Here is a 23092-nt window from a genome sequence, read left to right as displayed (position 1 = left end):
AAAATTTCACAAATTAAAAAAAAAATTTGTAGGATTTTTTTATGAGATAGCTTTTCCAATTTTAAAAATTCAAAATTCGTTTATTTCTCAATATTAACATTTAGAATTGCGTGAGCAAATCTATCAAACCTCGTACTTAACAATGCCATTTATACACATAGTCAAAATTTTAGAATATTTTGAAAAATAAGAATTTTCGTAGCGACATTTAAGAACATTTTTTGCCTGAAAAATGACGGAGGAAGTGGTTTGCAATATCTCCGTTAATAATCTCAATGCTTTTTTTGTTTGGGGTAGCATAATATACTAGAAGCATATTATATTCCTTTAACAAATTTTTAATGCTAATTCAGTACTATTTTGTTAATTTTTTAATATACATATTTGTTTTAATAAGAGAAAATACATTTGAAAAAAAGTGGTTACAACAAATTAATGAATAGAGAAATGAGAAATGAGAGAGGGTTCAGAGGGGATGGTGCATCATCTCTGAACCAAATTGAAACGTAAGCGGTTTTTTTTTAAATTAATGAATATTTATTGCAAATAGGTCATGCTTATGCAGATAGTATTTGTATATGCTGCCCCAAATTAAAAAATTATACATTTTTTACTATACATATTAATGGCATTGTTAAGTAGTAGTATTGATAGATATACTCACACAGATTTATATGTTAATAAATAAACAAATTATGAATTTTTAAAGTTGGAAAAGCTATCTCGGCAAAAATGGTCGTAGAAAACCTTTTTTTGAAATATGTGAAAAATTGTCAGAAACACGAATATCGAAACACCATTTCAAAATACTTAATACCCGCGACGTTATTAAAAAAAAAAAACAAGTTATAAACAAATTACAACAATTTTCAAACCCATTTTGGAAGAAATTTTATTGAAATTTTGATTTTTCACTGCTTTTATCGAACATATTATATCTAAAAACAAAAAAAGACTGAGACCTTATAAAGTGTATACTCTATCGGCAGCAACCGCATTTTTCCAATTGAAAAAAAATACTAACATTTAATAAACAAATTAAATATCTCATATAGTATTTTTTTTCAACCAAATTTTTTTGCTTTATACTGGTAACGTAACGCAACTTTTCCAACAAAATAAAATATTTTATAGTGCTTATTTACAATGCAAGTAATAATTTTTGGCAAATTATTATTTCAAGCTTTATATATAATTACTAAAATAAATAAAGAGTCAAATCTTATTTAATTTTTGTTAAATGAAGGGGTTTTCTTCAACTTTACAGAAAAAAATCATAAAATCCTTCATAAAAACATGAATTACCGCAGCAGTTAAAACAGTTAATTGTGAGCAAAAATGATCCATTTTGATGATCATGATATGATATGACATCTTTGTTATAAATGAAAACGATCCCCTTAGGGTGTTTCATTGGGAAAGTCGTATGTTACTTTTCCACTGAAACACCCTGTATAAATAATAAATATACTTTCTTGAAAATATCTCCTGTTTTCACCTAAACTTTAATTTAAAATATGATCCAACCTGTTTTAAATTAGATTTTGTTTTTATTTTATTTAATCAGGCTATATCTGCCTATTAAATTTATTTATATAAACTTATTATCCTTACAGTGCACGTTACCAACCAATTGCATAACAATTATTCTAGTTCCTTGCCAATTTTTTACAAAAAAAACATCAGCCGGTTATAGTGTTTAGAAAAGTCCTTTATCTCCTCCCCTCCACCCCCCAATTCCAAGCTAGAGAATCTCCAACAAACAAAACGTTCATTCAAACACCGACGGTTCGAGTAAAACATCCTTGATCCTTTCACTCTTCCGCTGAGATAGTTCTTACGTAAAGGTAATATGCATGCTGTATGAACTCTCAAATATAAACAATGAATTTAGTGCTGCTATTAGTGTTTTCCTCGATAGTTTTTAAAGTGATTCTAAGTGATGAAGTGCCGAAATGTTGTGCTACACACGAAATTTTATCCAAAAATGGAATTACTTTTAATTGTGTTCCTGATTTGACCAGAAGACTGCAAATAAATACTAAGAATACTAATCACTTAGAAACTAACCCTAGAGATACATGTTACGATGTATTTGAAGATAACTTTGTAGAACTTAAAGAGAACAAAGTGGAAAGAGTAACAGGTAGATTTTTTCCAAAATGTTGTCCCTTAGATACTGTTTACAATACCAAACTACATTCCTGTGTAAAAAAGACAGTTTCCAATAACATTTTTATTAACGAAACCTTTATAAAAGTTGGCTTGGCAAATTGCAAAATTGTCGCTGATTTCGATTTGGAAAAAGACGCAGACTTTGAGTATAAATTATTAGATAGCCATAAAAAAATAAGAAGGACTTCATTGCAGGATTATAGCTCATTTTGTGTTGATAAAACTGAGAGTGATTCGTTCGTGATAAGGGAATGTCAAGACGGTTTTGATAGCTGTGATAACTTTAGATGTATTAAGAAATGTTGTCCTGATGGACAGAGCTTTGTAAATGGTTCTAAGTGTCAAGACACTTATGAACATGGAATCAATCTGACTGTTTTGAGCAAATTTGTGAAGAATCATGAGGGTGAGTTATTATATAGATTATCCTTTTTGATTTTATTTAATAACAGAGGGCAAGACTTTTAGCCAAAATTGTATGTTAAAATAACTGATTTTTTGTTAAACAAATAGGATTTTAATACATATAGGATATTTATTTTATGATACACGACTCTTTCTCGCTTTATTACTACTACTTATCTCTTTTATTTAGGTGCTTGTTTTACTTTGAAATATGAATTATTATGTCATAGTATGGTTCTTTTTATAAATTACGACTAATAATAACAATGAATCCGGAATACTCTTGGTTTTTCCTTAACTCTGCACTGATATTGATCAGAATCCTCATTCTTATCCTGGCAGAAGTATGTTTTGCTCATCCTGCTGACTTAAGTCGGAATAGTTTACCACCTGTAATTTGCTATCTCTTCATCAATAAGTTCCATGTTTCTTTAGTTTTTTGTAGTAAATCTCATGTTTCTTAAGTGTTTTAACAGTAAGAATACATAATCGATGTTCCTCTTATACCGGAAAGTGTCGAAGTGTCTTCTTTAAGCGGGCCATTCACGATATTGCGGTGTCGTTCGACAAAATCGTCAATGATATCAATTCTGCAGTACTGCAGCAGAGAGACCAGAGTCTCTATGGTAAGATTGTAACGATTTTGTTGTATGCACAGTCACATACGATCAAAATTTTTGTCAGTTAGTCGAACTCGACAAAATTGAACGAAGCCGCAGTATCGTTTTTTTTTATCAGCTCCTTGAGAGATCTGCAATTTTCCTATTAGCTTAGGCAATAACCGTTTTTCCTGACATTGAAGCTGATGACATGTAGAGTATTATTCCAATGAATAATCTCTTTTAAATATATCTAAACCTAAGTTAAACATTGTTGGTATGAATTTACAATCATCTGCCTTAAAAACTAAACTAAAGTCTGTGTGATGTAGATAGATCTGATGGCAGTAGACGTTTTAGCCTACGGATTTCATTGGCATTGCGCACGTTTAGTTGGGCCGCTAACCGGTTTGGGTGCACTGACACTTTTTCACTATAGTTGACACTAAAACGATGTATGGCATCTTTGATGGATTCTAAAGGGATATCATGCTGGTTGATTTTCGTTACTGACGTAGTAGGGAGCATCAACAATAGTTCGTAGTACTTTATTTTGGAACCTCTGCAAGGTGGATATGTTGGAGTTGCTAGCAGTTCCCCACAGCTGGATGCCACAGGTTTTAAGATTGTTTTGTATAATAATATTTTATCGTTTATTGAGAGTTTTGATCTGCGACCGATGAGCCAATACATGTTTCTTAATTTGAGGCCAAGTTGCTTGCGCTTAGTTTATATGTGTTTTGTCTAAGTCAGTCGTCGATCCAGGTGCATTCCGAGGTATTTGGCGCTATCAGATTGTGGAAGTTGACAATTAATAAATTGAACAGGTGGACACGTTTCTCTGCTGAGGGTAAACGTCAAATGTGTTGATTTCAATCCATTTACTTTAATACGCCATCTTTTTAGCCAGTTTTTGACCTTGTTTAGACTAGTTTGCAGGTTTCTAGAGGCTGATGTTGGGTCGTGTGTGACGCCAAAATGGTTGTAGCATCGGTAAATGTCGCAACAATGGTAAGTTGTGTTGATGGCACGTCTGCAGTAAACCTACAATAAGCACGGATCGGTCCAAGTACGTTACCTTGTGGAACTACTGAATTTATTGGATGCAACTCTGGCAATATCGTGAGTGGCCGGATTATTTTCTGCGAACTTACGCCATTTTTTTCTGTCCCGAGCTAATTCTTAACTAAGAATATTGGCCTAAAATCCCTTAAAGTTTTTTCCTCGTTTCAATATTAGTACAATTTTTGCATACTTCCTGATACTCGAAAAACTAGGTTTTTCATAGGCAATATTGCTAAAGATTATCTCACATTAAGATAAGAAAAATTCCCTCACTCCTAGAATTCAATTTATTAATTTTTTTTAGGTTTTATGTGATTCAAAAATAAGACTCAGCTCAATTTCAACCCTCTATCCTCCTTCCTCACATCACCCCAGCAACAAAAACGTCATTTTTTCGTTTTTATTTATTTTTTTTTGGTAGGATGCAATAAATTAAATTTTTTTTTTAATTCACACGCTTGGTTGCGATTTTTATAAAACATATTTTTTATAAACCCGTATGGTTAATGTTCATAACATCAGCATGCATTTACTACTGTTCTTTTTTGAAAAAAAAGCGTATAACTTTTTTTAAAGATGACTGAAGGTCTCATTTTTTTTAAGTTATTTATTTTGTCAACAAGTATATTCCTAATTTTTCAGATTTTTCTGTAAGGTGTGTCCTAATCAGAAAAACTGGTTTTTAGGGAGTTTCTGGAATTTTTCCTTTTATAGACTTCAAAATAGATCAAATCAAGGATTTTTTTATATGTTATATATAATTTGAAGTAACTAAGTCCTTTAGGACATTCAAAAATAGAAGACACGTGCAAACTTCGAAAAAAGACACCCCAAAAAATCACGTTTTTGGGGGGTTTGAACGTGTTTCTCCCATTTTGAATGTAAAGGGCTGTTACTTTATATTATACAGAATGTTTGGTAAAGAATGGGCCATAACTTAACCTTAGATTCCTGAGGTTAAAATAGGTAGATTTAAGCTAACTTACCTTAGTACGAAAGTTGATAATAACCAAAATACAGGGTGTCAAAGCTAAACTTTTATTTTGTTTATTCTTGAATATTTCCTAACAAGCGTGGAATAATAACACAAAATTTGATAAGCGGGTGTTTTTTGGGATGAGAAATCTAAATTCGCCACCAAAAATGATGTATTACCCAGAGGGCGCATCATACGCCTTTCGGCGCTCATTTAATAGGTACAATTTTTTTTATTACCCATTTTACATACTTTTTGAATCAAAACTTTTATTCTCTTAATATTTTTACTTAAAAAAGGTATACTACATTCATCTCGCTAAACTCAACCGTTTTCGAGATAACCGCATTTTAAATCTGCGAGGCAACATAATTTTTTGCATAATATCACTGTAGTTACACCCGAAAAATAACTTAAAACCATCAAAATTTACAAAAATGTATCGCAAATTTCTTCAAATGGAATTTGCGATGAAACTGGCACAATTATTATGGTTTCAAGTTTATTTTTCGGGTCTAACTGCAACAATGATATTATGCAAAAAATTATGTTTTAGTTAAGTTAAGTTTAGCGAGATGAATGTAGTATACCTTTTTTAAGTAAAAATATTAAGAGAATAAAAATTTTGATTCAAAAAGTATGTAGAGTGGGGGATATAAAAATTGACGTATTAAATGAGCGCTGAAAGACGTATGTGGCGCCCTCTGGGTAATACATCATATTTGGTGGCGAATTTAGATTTCTCAAGGAAATATTCAAGAATAAATAAAATAAAAGTTTAACTTTGACACCCCGTATTTCGGTTATTATCAACTTTCGTACTAAGGTAAGTTAGCTGAAATCGACCTATTTTAAGATCAGGAATCTACGGCTAAGCTATGGCCCATTCTTTACCAAACACCCTGTATATAATATATAAAAAACCTTGATTTGATCTATTTTGCAGTATGTAGGTATATAAAATGGGGAAAACCAGTTTTTCGGATTTAGGAAGGTGGCGCAACTTACGGAAAAATCTGAAAAAAGTTAGAAATATAGATTTCAATAAAATACACACAATAAAAAAAATTAGACTGCAGCCATCTTCGAAAAAAAGTTATACGCTTTAAAAATAATAATAATAATAATAGAAAATAATAAAAATAAAAAAAAAATAAAAAAAATAGACATATTCTGTAAAAGCCTCAACTGTGCGGTGACTGTTTTGAAATTTTTAAATTGATTGCAAAAATAAACGAAAAAGACGATCTTGTTGGTAGGTGGGAGGAGGAGGGGCGATAGAGGGAGGTTCGAGGGTTAAAATAGCTCAGTCTTATTTTTATTTTGAAGTCTATAAAATAGGGAAATCCCTAAAAAGCCCCTAAAAATTATTTTTTATTTTTAATCAGTTTATTATGTTTTAAAGCCGATTTATAATTTTAACTGTTTAACAAACTGTTGTTCTTAACCGTTGACTGTTTTGTAAACTGTTGTTTATAGTATTCCTTCAATTCTTTTTGTTTATGTGGCCAATATGCATTCCCTACGACTTATTTGCTTGGAGCGACTTTAAGATATGCCATGACACTAAATTTGTAGTGTCTCCAACGTATTGTTGTATTCCTATATTATTATATATCTACATATTTCTTCTTTTTCTTGTAGTTCCTTCTCCTATCGGAGGTTGGCTATCATCACAGCTATCCGTACCTTCTTGGCGGCGGCTCTGAAAAGATCTACTGAGCTGCAACTATACCACTCTCTTAAATTTCTCAGCCAGGAAATTCTTCTTCTACCTATGGATGTTTTACCCTTAATTTTGCCATGCATTATCAGCCTTGATATCTCATATTTCTTACTAGGCCAGGGTAATAAGACAAAAATATACTCTGTTCGTGACACTTTAGCAGCCAGGGTACTGAAGCGTTTTTTCTGCAAGTAATACCTATAGGAACAAATTGTAACTATTTCCTGCGTAGGATCTGGCGGCCATTTTTATTTATAAACGATTAACTGTCAAAAAATGGCATTTCTCCTTTTTTTTTTCAAATCAATGGAAAACAGTGAAACTTATGATTTTTTTAGTACAAATATCTTTGAGAATATGGAAAAAGCTTAAAAATGACATATTACAAAGTTTGCTATACTCATTTATTGTTAATATAATTGCGAAAAAAGGTCGGAATTGCAAAAAAAAATATTTTCACAATAACTGTTGTAAAAATTAGTGTACAGTTTTGAAATTTTTGTCAAATGAGGGTTCTTTAGTGCTTAATATGTGACAAAAATTTCAAAGCGATTCATTCAATTGTTTAAATTTTATTCGAATTGTTTATCTCAGAGAGCATTTTTTTTTACAATAACATAAGTTAGAAAAAAATAACGTTAAAACCATTCCACAGGTGTCAAATGGAAGATCATGAGCTATCTTTTCAACTTGGTTTAAAAAATGCGAATAAAAAATGCATTTATTAGTAACAAATAATTATGCAAAAGTATCGTAAATATTTCCTTATAAACTTTTTGAATAACTTTTTCCAAAAAAATTAACATTTTTACCCTGTTTTAAGTGCACAACTACCAAGTAATGTTATTTATATCATAATTGATAAAAAATTGTAATAAATATATATAATTTCTTATATAACAAAATAAAAAGTTTATAAGGAAAGATTTACGATTCTTTTGCATAATTATTTATTACTAATAAATGCATTTTTTATTCGCTTTTTTTAAACCAAGTTGAAAATATAGCTCATGCTCTTTCATTTGACACCTGTGGAATGGTTCTAACGTCATTTTTTTCTGACTTATGTTATTGCAAAAAATGCTCTCGGGAAAAACAATTTGAATAAAATTTAAATAATTGAATAAATCGCTTTGAAATTTTTATCACATATTAAGCACCAAAGAACCCTTATATGACAAAAATTTTAAAGCTGTACACTAATTTTTACAATAGATATTGCGAAATAATTTTTTTTTGCAATTCCGACCTTTTTTCGCAATTATATTAACAATAAATGAATATATCAAACTTTGTAATACGTCATTTTAAAGATTTTTCCATAATCTTAAAGATATTTGTACTAAAAAAACCATGCCACTTTTTGACATTTAATTGTTTATAAATAAAAATGGCTGCCAGTTCCTACGCAGGAAATAGTTACAATTTGCTCTTATAGGTATTACCTGTCGAAAAAACGCTTCAGTACCCTGGCTGCTCGAGTGTCATGGAAAAAACCTTATTACCCTGGACTATACCTCTAGTAATGTTAGTAGAGGATCCGATATAAGGTCGACCTTCACCTATCTGTTTAATGGATAAAAATTATTGGATATATAATTTAGCATGTTAACAATTACAAAAAACAAGGATTTCCCGATCTAATCTTGTTCTAACTATAAATAATTAATAATTAAAAAATGACATTTTTTTATAAATAAAAAACAATTTCGATCCGGACAGATATTATTTCAGATTTTTTGGATCATTCTAAACAAAAAAGGTCTTTTGTAATTTTTCTCTAAAGTTAGTCGTTTTCACGTTATAAACAATTTAAAACTGAAAAAAAAAACGAAAGATGACAATTTTCAAGGCTCAAGAACACAAGTAAAAAATATCAATTTTGTAATCATCAAGTACATAAATTCAAGCTCAAACCTTTTTCTATCAGGTCTCCATAAGAATTTTAGCCATGTTTTATTCTAAACATATTTTTTTAATTGTTAATGAGGAAGGTTTCTCATAGGGAGACGGGCATTAATAACTAAAAAACAATGTTTCAGAATGAAATAAGTCCAAAATCCTATCAATAACTAATAGAATAAGGTTTGAACTTGAATTTAGGTACTTCGTTATTTTAAAAATGATATTTTATACTTATGTTTTTGAGCCTTGAAAATCGTCATATTTCGTTCTTTTTTCAGTTTTAAATTGTTTATAACTGGAAAACGATCAACTTTAAAGAAACATTACAAAAGAAGTTTTTTGTTTAGAATGACTTAAAAAATCTTAAATAAAATCTCCTCAGATCAAATTTTTTTAATTTATAAAAAAATGTCATTTTTTAATTATTAATTAATTATAGTTAGAACAAGATTAGATCGGGCAACCCTTGTTTTTTATAATTGTTAACATGCTAAATTACATATCCAACCATTTTTATCCATTAAACAGATAGATGAAGGTCAACCTTATATCGTATCTTAGACCTTAGACTATGTGGCCCAAATATTCCAGCTTTCTTGTTTTGATGTTCTTTATCATCTCGCGATCCTTTTGTAGGCTTATTAACACTTCTGCATTCGCACCTCGTTGAATCCATGGTATTTTCAAAATCCTTCTATAGCACCACATCTCAAATGCTTCCAGCTTCTTTATGTTGTCTACTTTCAGTGTCCAGCTTTCCATTCCAAACAACAAAGTCGAGAACACGTAACATCTTAAGGCTCTTATCCTTAGCTCCAGAGGAAGTCTCCATTTTAGATGCGTGTCTTGATTTCTCTACTTTGGTCTTTGTTTTCTGTTACAAAGGTTCCCAGATATTTGTAGTTATTCAATCTTTCTACTTGTTTTCCCTCGATATCTAGCCTCTCTACTGTGTGTTGCTTAGAAATAATCATGAACTTGGTTTTCTTAACGTTCAGTTGTAGTGCATATTTTAGACTGACTTACCCTGTCTTTCTCTGATATTGCTTTTTTAAAAACAGCTTCGCTGTACAGATTGAATAACAATGGAGACAACACGCAACCCTGTCTAACACCTCTTTTATTTCTATGGTTTACGTTTTGACATTTTCGATTTTTCTACATATTTTAGGTTGTCTTAATTTAATTGGGTATTTTAGTCTGTCTATGTTTTTTTTCTTATCCAAGAGCGCATCCCATCAAAAATAACTAATAAAATCATGCGAAATTTCATATTAGATGTATTATTTGGATTATTAGATGTTTCATTTGGATATATTGGAATTCACGTAAATATACCTAACCTGATTTTAAATACTTTCTTGTAAACTGGGCAACATGAAATCCCATTCTTCTGAGAAACGTTTTCTAAATACATAATAAGTCAACCACAGTTAATACACAAATAAATAAAAACCTGGCAAAAACTGTTTTTTTTTTGTAATACTTTTAAGTCAAAATATTAAATCATCATCTTATTGTCTCTACATATAATAGGCCTAGATCCCGCGTACCAAAAAAAGTTGATTAATAGCTTAACGGTGTCTAGTCGGACAAACTTTGATGTACGGGAACACTGGAACAAGGGAAGTTTTAATTGTGGAACAGTTTAAAAATTTGGAATGGAAATTTGATTTTTGCATGAGAGTTTAATGAAATGGTAACAAATCAATTGGAAGTTCTGTCCGACAAAATACATGGAACGTTTTCGTAATCTGACGTTCCAAATTTTTAAACTGTTCCACAATTAAAACTTCCCCTGTTCCACTGTTCCCGTACATCAAAGTTTGTCCGGCTAGACACCGTTAAGCTATTAACAAATTTTCAGCTTGCTATTAATCAACTTTTTTTTTACGCGGGATCCAGGCCTATAAACTACTTCAGAATTTTTATGCTACAGTCTATAATAAAAGGCATTATTATTGAGAGCAGGAAAGGATAAGGATTAAAAAAATAGTTAAATTCCTTTGTTAAAGGAATTTTTTTTATAAAACATCTCTAAAAAAGGCTACATCACAGAACGGTTTCGGAATAATAATTCCATCATCAGTGGTTCTTACAGTTCAAGATAAATGCCTGAACCACGAAGATATGTGGGTAAAAACCCTTTAGATATTATAAAGTTTTAAATTGTTTACACTGTAGCATTAAAAAAATGTGATGTTTAAAATATTCCTTTATTTTATTCATTCCTGAATTTAAGTTAAATAAAGGGGTCACAGAGGTTCTCTTTCAGACACCAATTCTCTGTGTAATGAATGGTATATCGTATCTGATCCGCACCAGTACTGGGGAATTTTCCCTTAGTTACTACAGTAAAACCTGTGTTAACGGCCACCTGCCAACATCGGCCACCTGTCCTAACGGCAAGTTTAAAAATTTCCCAAACCAATTATATGTAGACTACAAAAACTGGCAATAGCGGCCACCTTTCCATATCGGCCAATAGTTCTTTCATTTTAGTGGACGTTACTGACAGGTTTTACTGTATTACAATATCGCCTGCGAAAACATGAACCCAGACTCCTTGGTTGCTAAGCCCACGAATCAGATCATCAACGACTACATTCCAGAATGTTGATAACAATGCATCCCCTTGAGGTCAACCATTAGTTGCTTTCAGGTTTATGGCACCTTCATACGTATCTGTGAATATTATTCTGCTTTGAAGCATCTGAATAATCCACTTGCAGGCTGTGTTGTTGATTTTCTTCCTCATCAGTGCACTATGTATTGACTAGATATATACCTAGATATCATCAAATACACCTTCTATGTATAAAATGCAGCAAGGGAGACGAGACTTCTTTCTGGTGTAAACTGCTTTCGAGTTCCTACACCAGATTGTGCAAAACGGCTTCACTTGAAGTCCCTGCTTGATACCACCATTGCGACTGGTGTAGTAGGTTTTCACTACGATTATTTTTCTTGATTTATTCATTCAAGATTTTTTCATGGTTTTGAATACGACTGACGTCAGTCTTACGCTCCTTTGTGGTCAAATCATGATTTATGTAAAACATATTCTGTTTTAATTTCTTTTAGCTTATGTTTGCTTTTTGTAATCATTTTTTGTTGTTATTGGTCGAGAAGGATATTCCTCCCAATTTGTGTGCTAATTTTAATTTTATATGTAGGTATTTGCAAAGCATTTTTCATCATATTTTGCATGACTTTTTTAAGTTTTACTTTGTCTTCATCATTTATTTTTAATCCTGCCGATATTACGTCCCTGGCCATATTATTATGACCACCTATGATTTTTTATAAAAATCAACTATTCCACTAAGTACGTTTTGTTTAAAAATTATTTTTAAATTTAATTTTGTTATGTAATGTTAATGTTGCACATTAACTATAATATGTTTAATAATAAACAGCAATAAAATATTTGAAAATATTACATATTTATATATTTTTTTAATATTTTATTGAATTCCTGACCTTAGTCCCATAGAAAATATTTGGGAGCTTTTAAAATTAGAAATTTTCAGTGAAAAGGTCATCAACCAACTTATTTTAATTAAAGAACTAATAATCATTGGAACCACAATGACAAATTGAAGCAAAGTGAATTTAACTGCGCACATTCAAAGTATGACAAGACGGGTACTAGCGGTAATCAAAGTTAAAGGGGGCTTAACAAAATATTAAAAAAATATAAATATGTGATATTTTCGAATGTTTTATAGATGTTTATTATTAAATATATTAATAAAGCAATATAACATTTGAAAATATCCCATATTTACATATTTTTTAATATTTTGTTGATGTTGAGCCCCCTTTAACTTTGATTACCCTCTTGGCATACTTTGAATGCAGTTAAATTCACTTTGCTTCAATTTGTCATTGTGGTTCCAATGATATATTAGTTCTTTAATCAAAACAATTTTGTTTGTGACCTTTTCACTGGAAATATCTCGTTTTAAAAGCTCCCAAATAGTTTCTATGCGTTTAAGGTCAGGAATTCAACAAAATAGTAAAAAATATATAAATATGTAATATGTTCAAATATTGTAATGCTGTTTATTATTAAATATATTATAGTTAATGTATAACATTAACATTAGTTAATTTGTATTAACTAATGTTATTTGGGTTAACGAGTATTTGCAAGGAAAGTTTAATGCAAGGAAAAATAGAAGGAAAACGGAATCCAGGCCGTAGAAGAATGTCGTGGATGCGGAATTTGAGAGAGTGGTTTGGCTGCACCACTAATGAACTTTTTAGGTCAGCTGTAAACAAAGTCAGGGTAGCCTTGATGATTTCCAATCTCCGATAGGAGTGGCACAAGAAGAAGATTAAATTTAAAAATCATTTTTAAACAAAATGTACTTAGTGGAATAGTTGATTTTTATTAAAAGTCATAGATGGTCATAATAATAAATATGACCAGAGACTGTATGTTCATTTAAGATTGTTTTATGGTATTTACCATAGATGTAGTCAGGACTAGTCTCACGATTTTTTGTGGTCATATCATGATTTATGTAGAATCTATTCCTTCTGAAGTTTTCAGCTTATTTCTTTATCGTTTTTGGTCAAGCAGGATGTTTCTCCCAATTTGTGTAGGTACTAACTTTATTTTACATGTATTTGCAAAGTATTGTTCATCATATTCTCCATGGCTCTTTTAAGTTTTACTTTGTCTTCATTATTTATCTTTAATCTCGACATTATTGTGTTAGATTTATTATTAATAAAATTAGAGTTGTACATATTCAATTACAAATTAATATAAGCATTCACTAGTTGTTACCTATATAGTTATTATTAAAACTTATTCATACATTCGCAAATTTTACCGCAAGAAAAAATGTCTAGCAAAACAGTGACGTGTCATTTTAGTTATCAAACCTACCACAAATATTATTAAAACTAAATTAAAATATATATTTATACTTTAGTGTTACCAAATATTTTTGTGGTATTTCTAATATAGATACTAACATCGAAATAAATATTTACAGGTATATTAAACACTCTACAATAATAAATAATAATTTCGGATTTCACGTTACTTTTGAAAATATCTGATACATTGATAGCTGATTTGCCAACCAAGGCTAACCTGTTCGGTATGCGGCAATTTTCAGAATATTTCTTTAATTAATAATCGGTATTTTAAATAAATTATTATCAGAAGTTATTTACACGCCATAAGTAAAACTGTAGCATCAATATTATCTCTAAAATATGTTTAGTAATAACATACACAATTTATTTAAGTTAATAGTATATTTTCATACTTAACTTTAAATGCAAAATTGGAACTATTTTATTTGACGTTTCGACTTCTTTCTCAGAAATTATTTTAACATTTTAGCTATTTTAAAAAACAGCACAAAAAAATCGAACAAACTGTACTACGCACCAGTGCCAATTCTGAGAAAAAAAGAATTGTCTCAAGAAACAAAATGGGAAATAAGAAAAAAGACCAAATGGGATAGAATAAGAAATTAGGCAATAAGAGGGATAACCAAATAGGAATCAATAATGAACAAAATAATAAAGAGATCATTAAACTTGTATGGACATCTCATGAGAATGAAATCCACTAGACTAACGAGAAAAATTCACGAAAAAAAAATATCACAAAAAAAAGGCAGACCAAGGAAAAAATTGAAACAACAATTAGTAGATGCGGGAAAGATCAAACATAACGCTTGGATAAATGAAAATAATAGCACAAGATAGAAAACAATGGAAGAAACAGGTGAATATGTAGCTAACTAAACCCAAATCCGATACCTGAAAGAGTATAAGATAGCAGAGAAAGAAAGAACTATTTTAAGACGTTTATTTAACGTCTCGACGTTGAACGTGACCAAACAATCTTAACCTGTGCTCTCTCACTTTGGCGTCGATTGATGACACCCCTAAACTTCCCCTAATGTACTCAATCTAAATTATATCCTTTTTTGTCACTCCGCACGTTCATCTTAGCATTCTCATTTTCGCCACAAGCATTCATTGTTCCTCTAACTGTCCAACATTCAACACATAAAAAAGAATACATGGATTAACTATCTAGAAAAGCTTTATGCAGAGGAAGAACACATCATGATAGAACCGGAAACACCAAAAATTACCACAAATGAAGAAGTTAATATGTATAAAAAAGGCCGAAGAACAGAAAAGCTGCAGGTAAACGCGGAATACCAAAATAATTACTGAAATATTGTGGACCAGCAATGAAAGAACAACTAACAGCATCAACAAAAATTATAAAACACAATAAAAAACCGGAAGAATATAGAACGAGCGAATTGATTCTGCTATTCAATTTCAATAAAGGAGATAAAACACAGCCAGAACATTTAGTCCAAGTAATGAAGCTTAAAATAGTTCAAAACCTCGCAATTTTTACAGAATGGATCGATTTGCTTGAAAATTTGAGAATAAGTAGTGGATAGTCCAAGGATCAAAATCTATATTATGCCGAAAGACGCTATTTTAATCACAAAAGCTGCTAAAAATGTTCATTCTTAGCAAAAAACGTTCTATACATTTTTTTAATAAAATTGATAGTTTTCGATTTATTCGCTATCGAAAATGTTAGTTTTATACGGAAAAAATCAATGTTTTTAATAGGGCAGTCAATGAGAGCAAGAACAGGTTATTACCTCCGAATTCTATCCTACTGCATGGATTTTAATGAAATTTTAGGAATAGCCTAAAAATATCTCCTATTCAAAGTCTACTCTATACTCTGGGCTAATTAGCAAAATTCATGGAAAATTTATTTACCAGCAATTTTATTGCTGGAATCGAATTATAAGATCCTATATATTAATAATATAGGTATGCAAAGTCCGCAGATAGTGTGCTACTTTTTTTATAAACAAAATGGCGCCGACAAATCGTATTTTTTTCAATTATTGCTCTATAACTCCGAAGATTTTAACTTTACAACAAAAACACCCAAATAAAAATTCACCGCAATTAAATTCTGCATAGAGATAGGTTTTTCACGATTTGCTCTGACGAAAATTTTCCTCGGAAAATGCGGGTTTTCCTAACAAAAACTCTAATTTTCAAATAAAGTTTTCGGTAAGTAATTATTAATCAATAATTAAATAACTTATTGACATCAAAGCTTTCTTGGTATAGATTGTAATTCCAGAAGCTGGTGAAAATTAAACGAATATTTTAGCAATAATTCAATTGTTAATTAACAATTTACGATCGCAATAATAACCAAAATAATCATGATACGCTGATCAAACTTATAAAAATTATAAAGATGAGATGCTTATTTAATATTTTATCGACAAAATATAAATTTTTCTTTTATTTTGCATAATCTTTAAATTTTGAAAAAAAAATAGTTATAATACGCTGGTCTAATTAGTAAAGTACAAAGAAAGGTTATTTACCAGCAATTTTATTGCTGGAATCGAATTATAAGATCCTATGTATTATTAATATAGGTATGCAAAGTCCGCAGATAGTGTGCTACTTTTTTTATAAACAAAATGGCGTCGACAAATCGTATTTTTTTCAATTATTGCTCTATAACTCCGAAGATTTTAACTTTACACCAAAAACACTCAAATAAAAATCCACCCCAATTTAATTCTACATAGAAGCATGGTTTTTCCGATTTGCTCCGACGAAATTTTTCCTCGGAAAATGTGGGTTTTCCCAACAAAATCTCGATTTTTCAAATAAATTTTTTGGGCCAGCAATTATTTATCAATAATTATATAGCTTGGTGAAATAAAAGCTTTCTTGGTGTAGATTATAAATTCAAAAGCCGGTGAAAATGAAACGAATATTTTAGCAACAATTCAATTGTTAATTAACAATTTACAGTCGCAATAACAACCAAAATAATCATGAGACATTGATCAAACTTAGAAAGATTATAAAGGTGTGATGCCTATTTAATATTTTGTTGACAAAATATAAATTTTTCATTTTTTTGCATAATCTTTAAATATTTAAAAAAATTGTGATAAAAAAATTAACATTTCTCAGAAATTGTTTATTATATTCTAATTTTATAAAATACTTAAAATGCGTATTTCATAGGTCTTGAAAATGAATGCTTTAAAAAAATTTTCCAACCATTTGCAAAAAAGTTATGAAACAGCAAAGTAAATATACGATTTCTCCGTTATTTATAATTTGTTTTAATTGTTTCAAAGCTTAAAAGTGAGTCTATGGTACAATCTAATTACTCACAAAGTATGTAAAAAATTAGTGCAATGGTTATATTTTAATCAAAGATTAAAAATACTTTTTTTTTGTAATTTTTAGCGCAAAAGTAGGCCTGATACAGAGTCGGAGCTAAAATGTTCACTCGAAGCGACTGACACGCAGCATATATTATTTATAAAAGTGTACGTCTCGCGCGGCCGGTCGTCGCTCCGAGTGAAAATTTTAGCTACATTACTGTATTATTCTACTTTCGCGCGTGTAAATTGCAAAAAAATATATTTATAATCTTTAATTAAAATAGAACCATTAAACTGATAATCGATATTTTTTTGTAAATAATTAGTTTGTACTTTAAACTCACTTCTACGCTTTGAAAGAAATAAAAAAAATTATAAACACCCTAGTAATCGTATGTTTATTTTGCTGTTTCATAATTTTTTTGCAAATGGTTGCAAAAAAGTTTTAAAGCATTCATTTTCAAGAAATTTGAAATGCGCATTTTAGCTATTTTTTAAAATTACAATATAATAAAAACTTTCTGAGAAACGTTAATTTGTTTATAACTATTTTTTTTTAAACATTTAAAGATTATGCAAAAAAACAAAAAATTTATATTTTGTCGACAAAATGTTAAATAGGCATCTTTATAAGATTTCAAAGTTTGATCGGTGAATCATAATTATTTTGGTTATTATTGCGACCGTAAATTATTAATTAACAATTGAATTGTTGCTAAAATATTCGTTTAATTTTTATCAGCTTCCGGAACTATGATCTAAACCAAGAAGGCTTTTAAGTCACCAAATTATTTAATTATTGGTAAATAATTACTTATTTAAAACTTTATTTAAAAATTAAAGATTTTGTAAAGAAAACCCGCATTTTCCGAGGAAAATTTTCATCGGAGCAGATCGGGAAAAACATGTCTCTATGCAGAATTTAATCACGGTGAATTTTTATTTGAGTGTTTTTGTTGTAAAATTAAAATCTTCGGAGTTATAGAGCAATAATTGAAAAAAACACGATTTTCGGGCGCCATTTTGTTTATAAAAAAAGTAGCACACTATCTGAGGACTTTGCATACCTATATTATTAATATATAGGATCTTATAATTCGATTCCAGCAATAAAATTGCTGGTAAATAACTTTTCCCAAAAATGGCCTATTCTACGATAATCAGCCCAGACTACTATGCCGATGTGTGCTTTTGCCTTGGGGGCGGTTCCCACCCCTTCTCGTGGGTGGAAAATTTTTTGGTTAAAGAATTACGGAAGTTGCTAGAGAACCAAATTCTAAGCAAAAACTGTTCTATAATTTTTTTTTTCGAAAACTCAATACTTTTTGAGTTATTCGTGGTTGAAAATTGGCCATTTTCATTGAAATATAACACCTTTTCAAACGGTTTTTTGAGAATACCTTAAAAACAATGCATCTAACTAAAAAAATTATATAAAACATTTTTGTAGCTCATAAAAAACAAAGAGATTCGTTCCTTCTTCAATCTTCTAGTTATAACACAAAAAGAGATATGGTAGGTAAAAGAGTTTGTTTTTTTTTGGTGCATGCTCAAAGCAGTGTATTCAACTTGAAATAACAGAGAAACGGTCGATTTCAGGTGTATAATGCTACCAATACCTTTTGTAGTGCTTGAAAAGACCTTTAAAATGAGCCATAATAAATGTCGATTACATTCAAACTTAGCGAGATATGCTGCAAAAAATTGATGACTAACAAATTTTAATAAAAAAATTGAGAAGTATAACCCCTCACCCACAAGAATTTAAATGCATCGTTTTCCTTCTACAATACATTTTACTGCAGTGTCATTTTTATGTTCAAAAAGTTAAGCGGGTTTAAAATGAATGGTTTTTAAAAAACATAAGATCAAATTATAGAGCGCATATTTAAATTTTCTTAAAAATCTTCTTTTTCTCCATGTAACTTGAAAATGATAAGAGATACTGTTATAAAAAATAAAATCAAAAATGTTTATCTAGAAGAAACCTTCATTTTTGTATGGCATCTTTTTTTGGCATCTCTTATCATTTTCAAGTTACATGGAGAAAAAGGAAGATTTTTAAGAAAATTTAAAAATGCGCTCAATAATTTGATCTTATTTTTTTCAAAAACTATTCATTTTAAACCCGCCCAACTTTTTGAACATAAAAAGAACACTATAGTAAAATGTATTGTAGAAGAAAAACGATGCATTTAAATTCTTGTGGATGAGGGGTTAAATATACTTCTCATTTTTTTCTTAAAATACGTAAGTCATCAAATTTTTTACAGTTTATCTGGCATTGTTTGAATGTAATCGACATCTAATATTGCTTATTTTAAAGGTATTTTCAAGCACAATAAAAGTTATTGGTTGCATTATACACCTAAAATCCACCGTTTCTCTGTTATTTCAAGTTAAATACACTGATTTGAGCATGCACCAAGAAAACAAGTTTTTTTCACTTACCATATCTCTTTTTGTGTTATAACTAGAAGATTCATAAAGGAACGAATCTCTTTATTTTATAAGCCACAAAAATATTTTATATAGTTTTTTTAGTTAGATGCATAGTTTTTAAGGTATTCGCAAAAAACCGTTTGAAAAGGTGTTGTTTCAGTGAAAATAGCTAATTTTCAACCAGGAATAATTCAAAAAGTATTGAGTTTTCGAAAAAAATTATAGAACAGTTTTTGCTTAGTATTAGGTTCTCTAGCAACTTCCGTAGTTATTTAAGAAAAATTGTCCACCCATCAGAAGGGGTGGGAACCGCCCCCAAGACAAAAGCACACATCAACATAGGGTACACTTTGTTTCTTGGGCTATTCCCTACTTACTGTGAACATATCACGTAAATCGATATAGTAGGATAGAATTTGGAGCCACATTGGGGTCACCTTCATTGACTGCCCTATAATAAGTTTTCTGCTAATAACTCCAAAAGTTTTCGTTTTATCAAAACAACTTCACTTAACAAAAATGTACCTTTTGAAAAAATAAACAAAAACCTGTTTTTAGATTTTCTTTAAGACCAATAGTAACCTAGCTATACTTCATTATATGTTGGCTCTTCTTCGTCAAATGCTAAATATTGTAGGGGAGGACAGCTTGTTCAAACTAATTTAAAGTATTAAAAATATTTATCTCCAAAAATAAAAAAAGTCTCTAGCTCAAAAATTAAGTAACTTATAATGAAAAGAATGTCGGCCCCTATTTCTTCAGCGAAAAAGTGGTTGGAAACAACCCCCTAATCACCACCCTAATTAAAATTAGTCATTGACCTTATTTGGCCTTTTTTATTTATGCATTATTAATAGGTTCTAGAAGATTGACCGGCTTAGAATGAATAGTTTTTAATAAAATGGAGTTAAAAGCAAATAACGAATTTTTGTAGTTTGGAAAAAATTGCCTTTTATTCAGAATAGCAAGATTAGCATCAGAGATACGAAAAAATGTTCAAATATAAAATTGTAGCCGATTTAATTTCCAAAAACCTGGTTTGCAAAAATTTTTTCTACGGCAAAAATTGAGATATCGACAACTAAAACTTGCAATAACATGCAAAAACCACCTTTACCAACCCTTTCAAAGTCACCTCTTTTTGCGACTGAGGATTTTAACAAGAATTAATATTAATAGCCTTATAGACCGTATAAAAACCTACAAAATTCTTTTTTACCAAACTTCTAGGATCAAAATTAAAAATGTTAGGGTTAAAAAATCAATATATTTTTTTGAAAAAAAAAGGAGAAATCCAATTTAAAGCATAATAATGTAAGTTAGCGGTGTTTTTAGTCATTGGCCTTATTCATTCTTATTTATTTATGTATTATTAATAGATTCTAGATGATGGACTGGCTTAGAATGATTAGTTTTTAAAAACAGGAGTTAAAAGCGAATAACGAATTTTTGTAGCTTGGTAAAAAATGCCATTTTCTTCAGAATATAATGATTAGCATCAGAGATACGAAAAAATGTTTCAATATAAAATTGTAGGTTATTCAATTCTCAAGAACTTGGTTTGAAACAATTTTTTCTACGGCAAACATTGAGTGAATCGTAAATGAGTATATCTATCGAAACATCGATTTTTTCGATATAAAACTAACATTTTTGATGGCAAATAAATCGAAAACTGTTAATTTTATCAAAAAAAATGTATAGTAGATTTTTTGCTTAGAATGAATGTTTTTATCAACTTTTGTGGTCAAAATATAATAAAAATTTCCACCCCCGAGATGGGGTGACAACCACCCCCATGGTAAAAGCGCCTTTCCGCATCATATAGATTTTGATCCTTGGTCTATCTACTACTTATTTTCAAATTTTCAAGCAAATCGATCCATTCTGTAAAAAATGCGAGGTGAAAAGCTTCGGTTCCTGGCCTAATTACAGAGGTATAAACTTACAATTATTAAAATTTCAGCGCTTCTGCTACCGTATATTTTTCCTTCTTAAGGATGCAGTGGCGTCATGTAAGTCCATTGACTATTTCTGTCCAATTCTCTCTCTCCTGCGCGTGCTGTTTTGCTTCGGAGAATTAGTACTCAGTCATTTCCTTTATTTGGCCCCACCATCGTATTGTAGATCTTTCTCTGGATCTTTTGTCCGCTAGGTTGCCTTTAACTATCATTAGTTCCATTCCTTTTCTTCTTCTAGTTATATGTCCGAAATATCTCAGTATATTTTGGGTGATAGATGTAGCGAGTCCAGTTTTTATGTTAAGTTCTGCTATAAGTACTTATTTATATAGTAATAGTTAGTAGGAATTTAATAGTTAGTAGGTAATTAAGTAGGTATTTAAATATTTGTGCGATGTGGGACCATGGCATGTAAAACATTCTACGGTAGACCCACATTTTAAATGTCAAAATTTCAAAATTTCAGTTCTTTGTTCAACTATCGATCTTCTACAAAAGTAAGGTTATCCATCTTTTCTCAATATTAAAGTTTACTTAATGCAGTTTATGTAAACTACTTTTACGGCGATTTAAATATTTTTTTTATCGAAACTACCTACTTGTGTAATTTTGCAAAACAACTTATGCATTATAAAGGAGCGATTGTTTAAATAATTTTGAAGATGATCTCAATGCCATAAAATTAACCTGTAGATAGAGAGAATGTTTTTTGATATTTATTCTCATTTTGTTTTTAAAATCAATATGTTAGTATTTTTTTAACGTACTATAAAATAGTAAAGTGAGTATTCTTGTCATTATCATAATGTTTACATTTATTCTAGGACATAAAACTAGATACATTTATATTTTACTCATTATTAATATGAATTATTATTTTTATGGTTCCAACGTTCAGAAGCTCTGAAAGAATATTAATAACTGTTGTTTTTTCGTATAAGTTTTATTTTGCTTTAGTTCTCTATTACAAAATGTTGAGAATTATAGACAAATATCTAGTTATTGATGAAACTAAGAAGCAGCATGAGAGTAGCCCAGGATAAAAGTCGATAGAAAGAGAAAGAGAGAGGGAGGGGGGAGACAAACAAGTTGAAAACAGATCTAGTTGAAAAAAAGTTTAAATATCTAGGATTCTCGATACATGAGATTAGGATGAGAACAAGAAGTGGAATATAGAATGGAATAGACCCGGATCGCCTTTCTAAAATTAAGACAATTTTTGACTACCCGAAATTTTGATTTAACTCTACGCTATCGCATGATAAAATGCTATTATACATAGTATCCTACTACATGGCATGGAAGCCCAATCATTGACAATTAATTCGTTATGAGGCTACGACGACGCCTGGACAACTTTGATATGTGGATATTCTGCCGCATTCTAAAAAGTCCATGGACTGGCCATGTTAGTAAAGAAAAAAATTAAGACTTCTTCTTCAAATGCAAATCCACTAATGGATGTTGGCGATCACATTTTCCATTAACTCTCTGTTTCTTGCAATGTGGATCAGTGATTGTATGTCGGTAATCCCTGTCCATTGCCTTATGTTTCGGAGCCAGGACAGTTTCTTGCGTCCTATTCCTCTCTTGCCTTCAATTTTACCCTGGAT

The 23092-nt window shown here is 30.2% G+C and overlaps 1 protein-coding gene across 3 annotated transcripts in view; it reads left to right on the top strand.

Moving 5' to 3' along the window:
• The first annotated feature begins 1780 nt into the window (after positions 1 to 1780).
• Positions 1781 to 23092, top strand: part of LOC114331213 (G-protein coupled receptor Mth2-like) — a 680964-nt gene continuing 659652 nt past the window's right edge. For all 3 annotated transcript variants that reach the window (XR_007699306.1, XM_028280710.2, XM_028280709.2), the window contains exon 1: positions 1781 to 2581. Coding sequence is in view for 2 of the 3 variants with exons in the window: in XM_028280710.2 (XP_028136511.1) it covers positions 1885 to 2581 (697 nt within the window). In the remaining variant the exon portion in view is untranslated. The remainder of the gene's footprint in view (positions 2582 to 23092) is intronic.

This window comes from Diabrotica virgifera, chromosome 7 (assembly GCF_917563875.1).
Source record: "Diabrotica virgifera virgifera chromosome 7, PGI_DIABVI_V3a".
NCBI classification, from domain to species: Eukaryota; Metazoa; Arthropoda; class Insecta; order Coleoptera; family Chrysomelidae; genus Diabrotica; species Diabrotica virgifera.
This window is presented reverse-complemented; position numbering and strand designations above follow the sequence as displayed.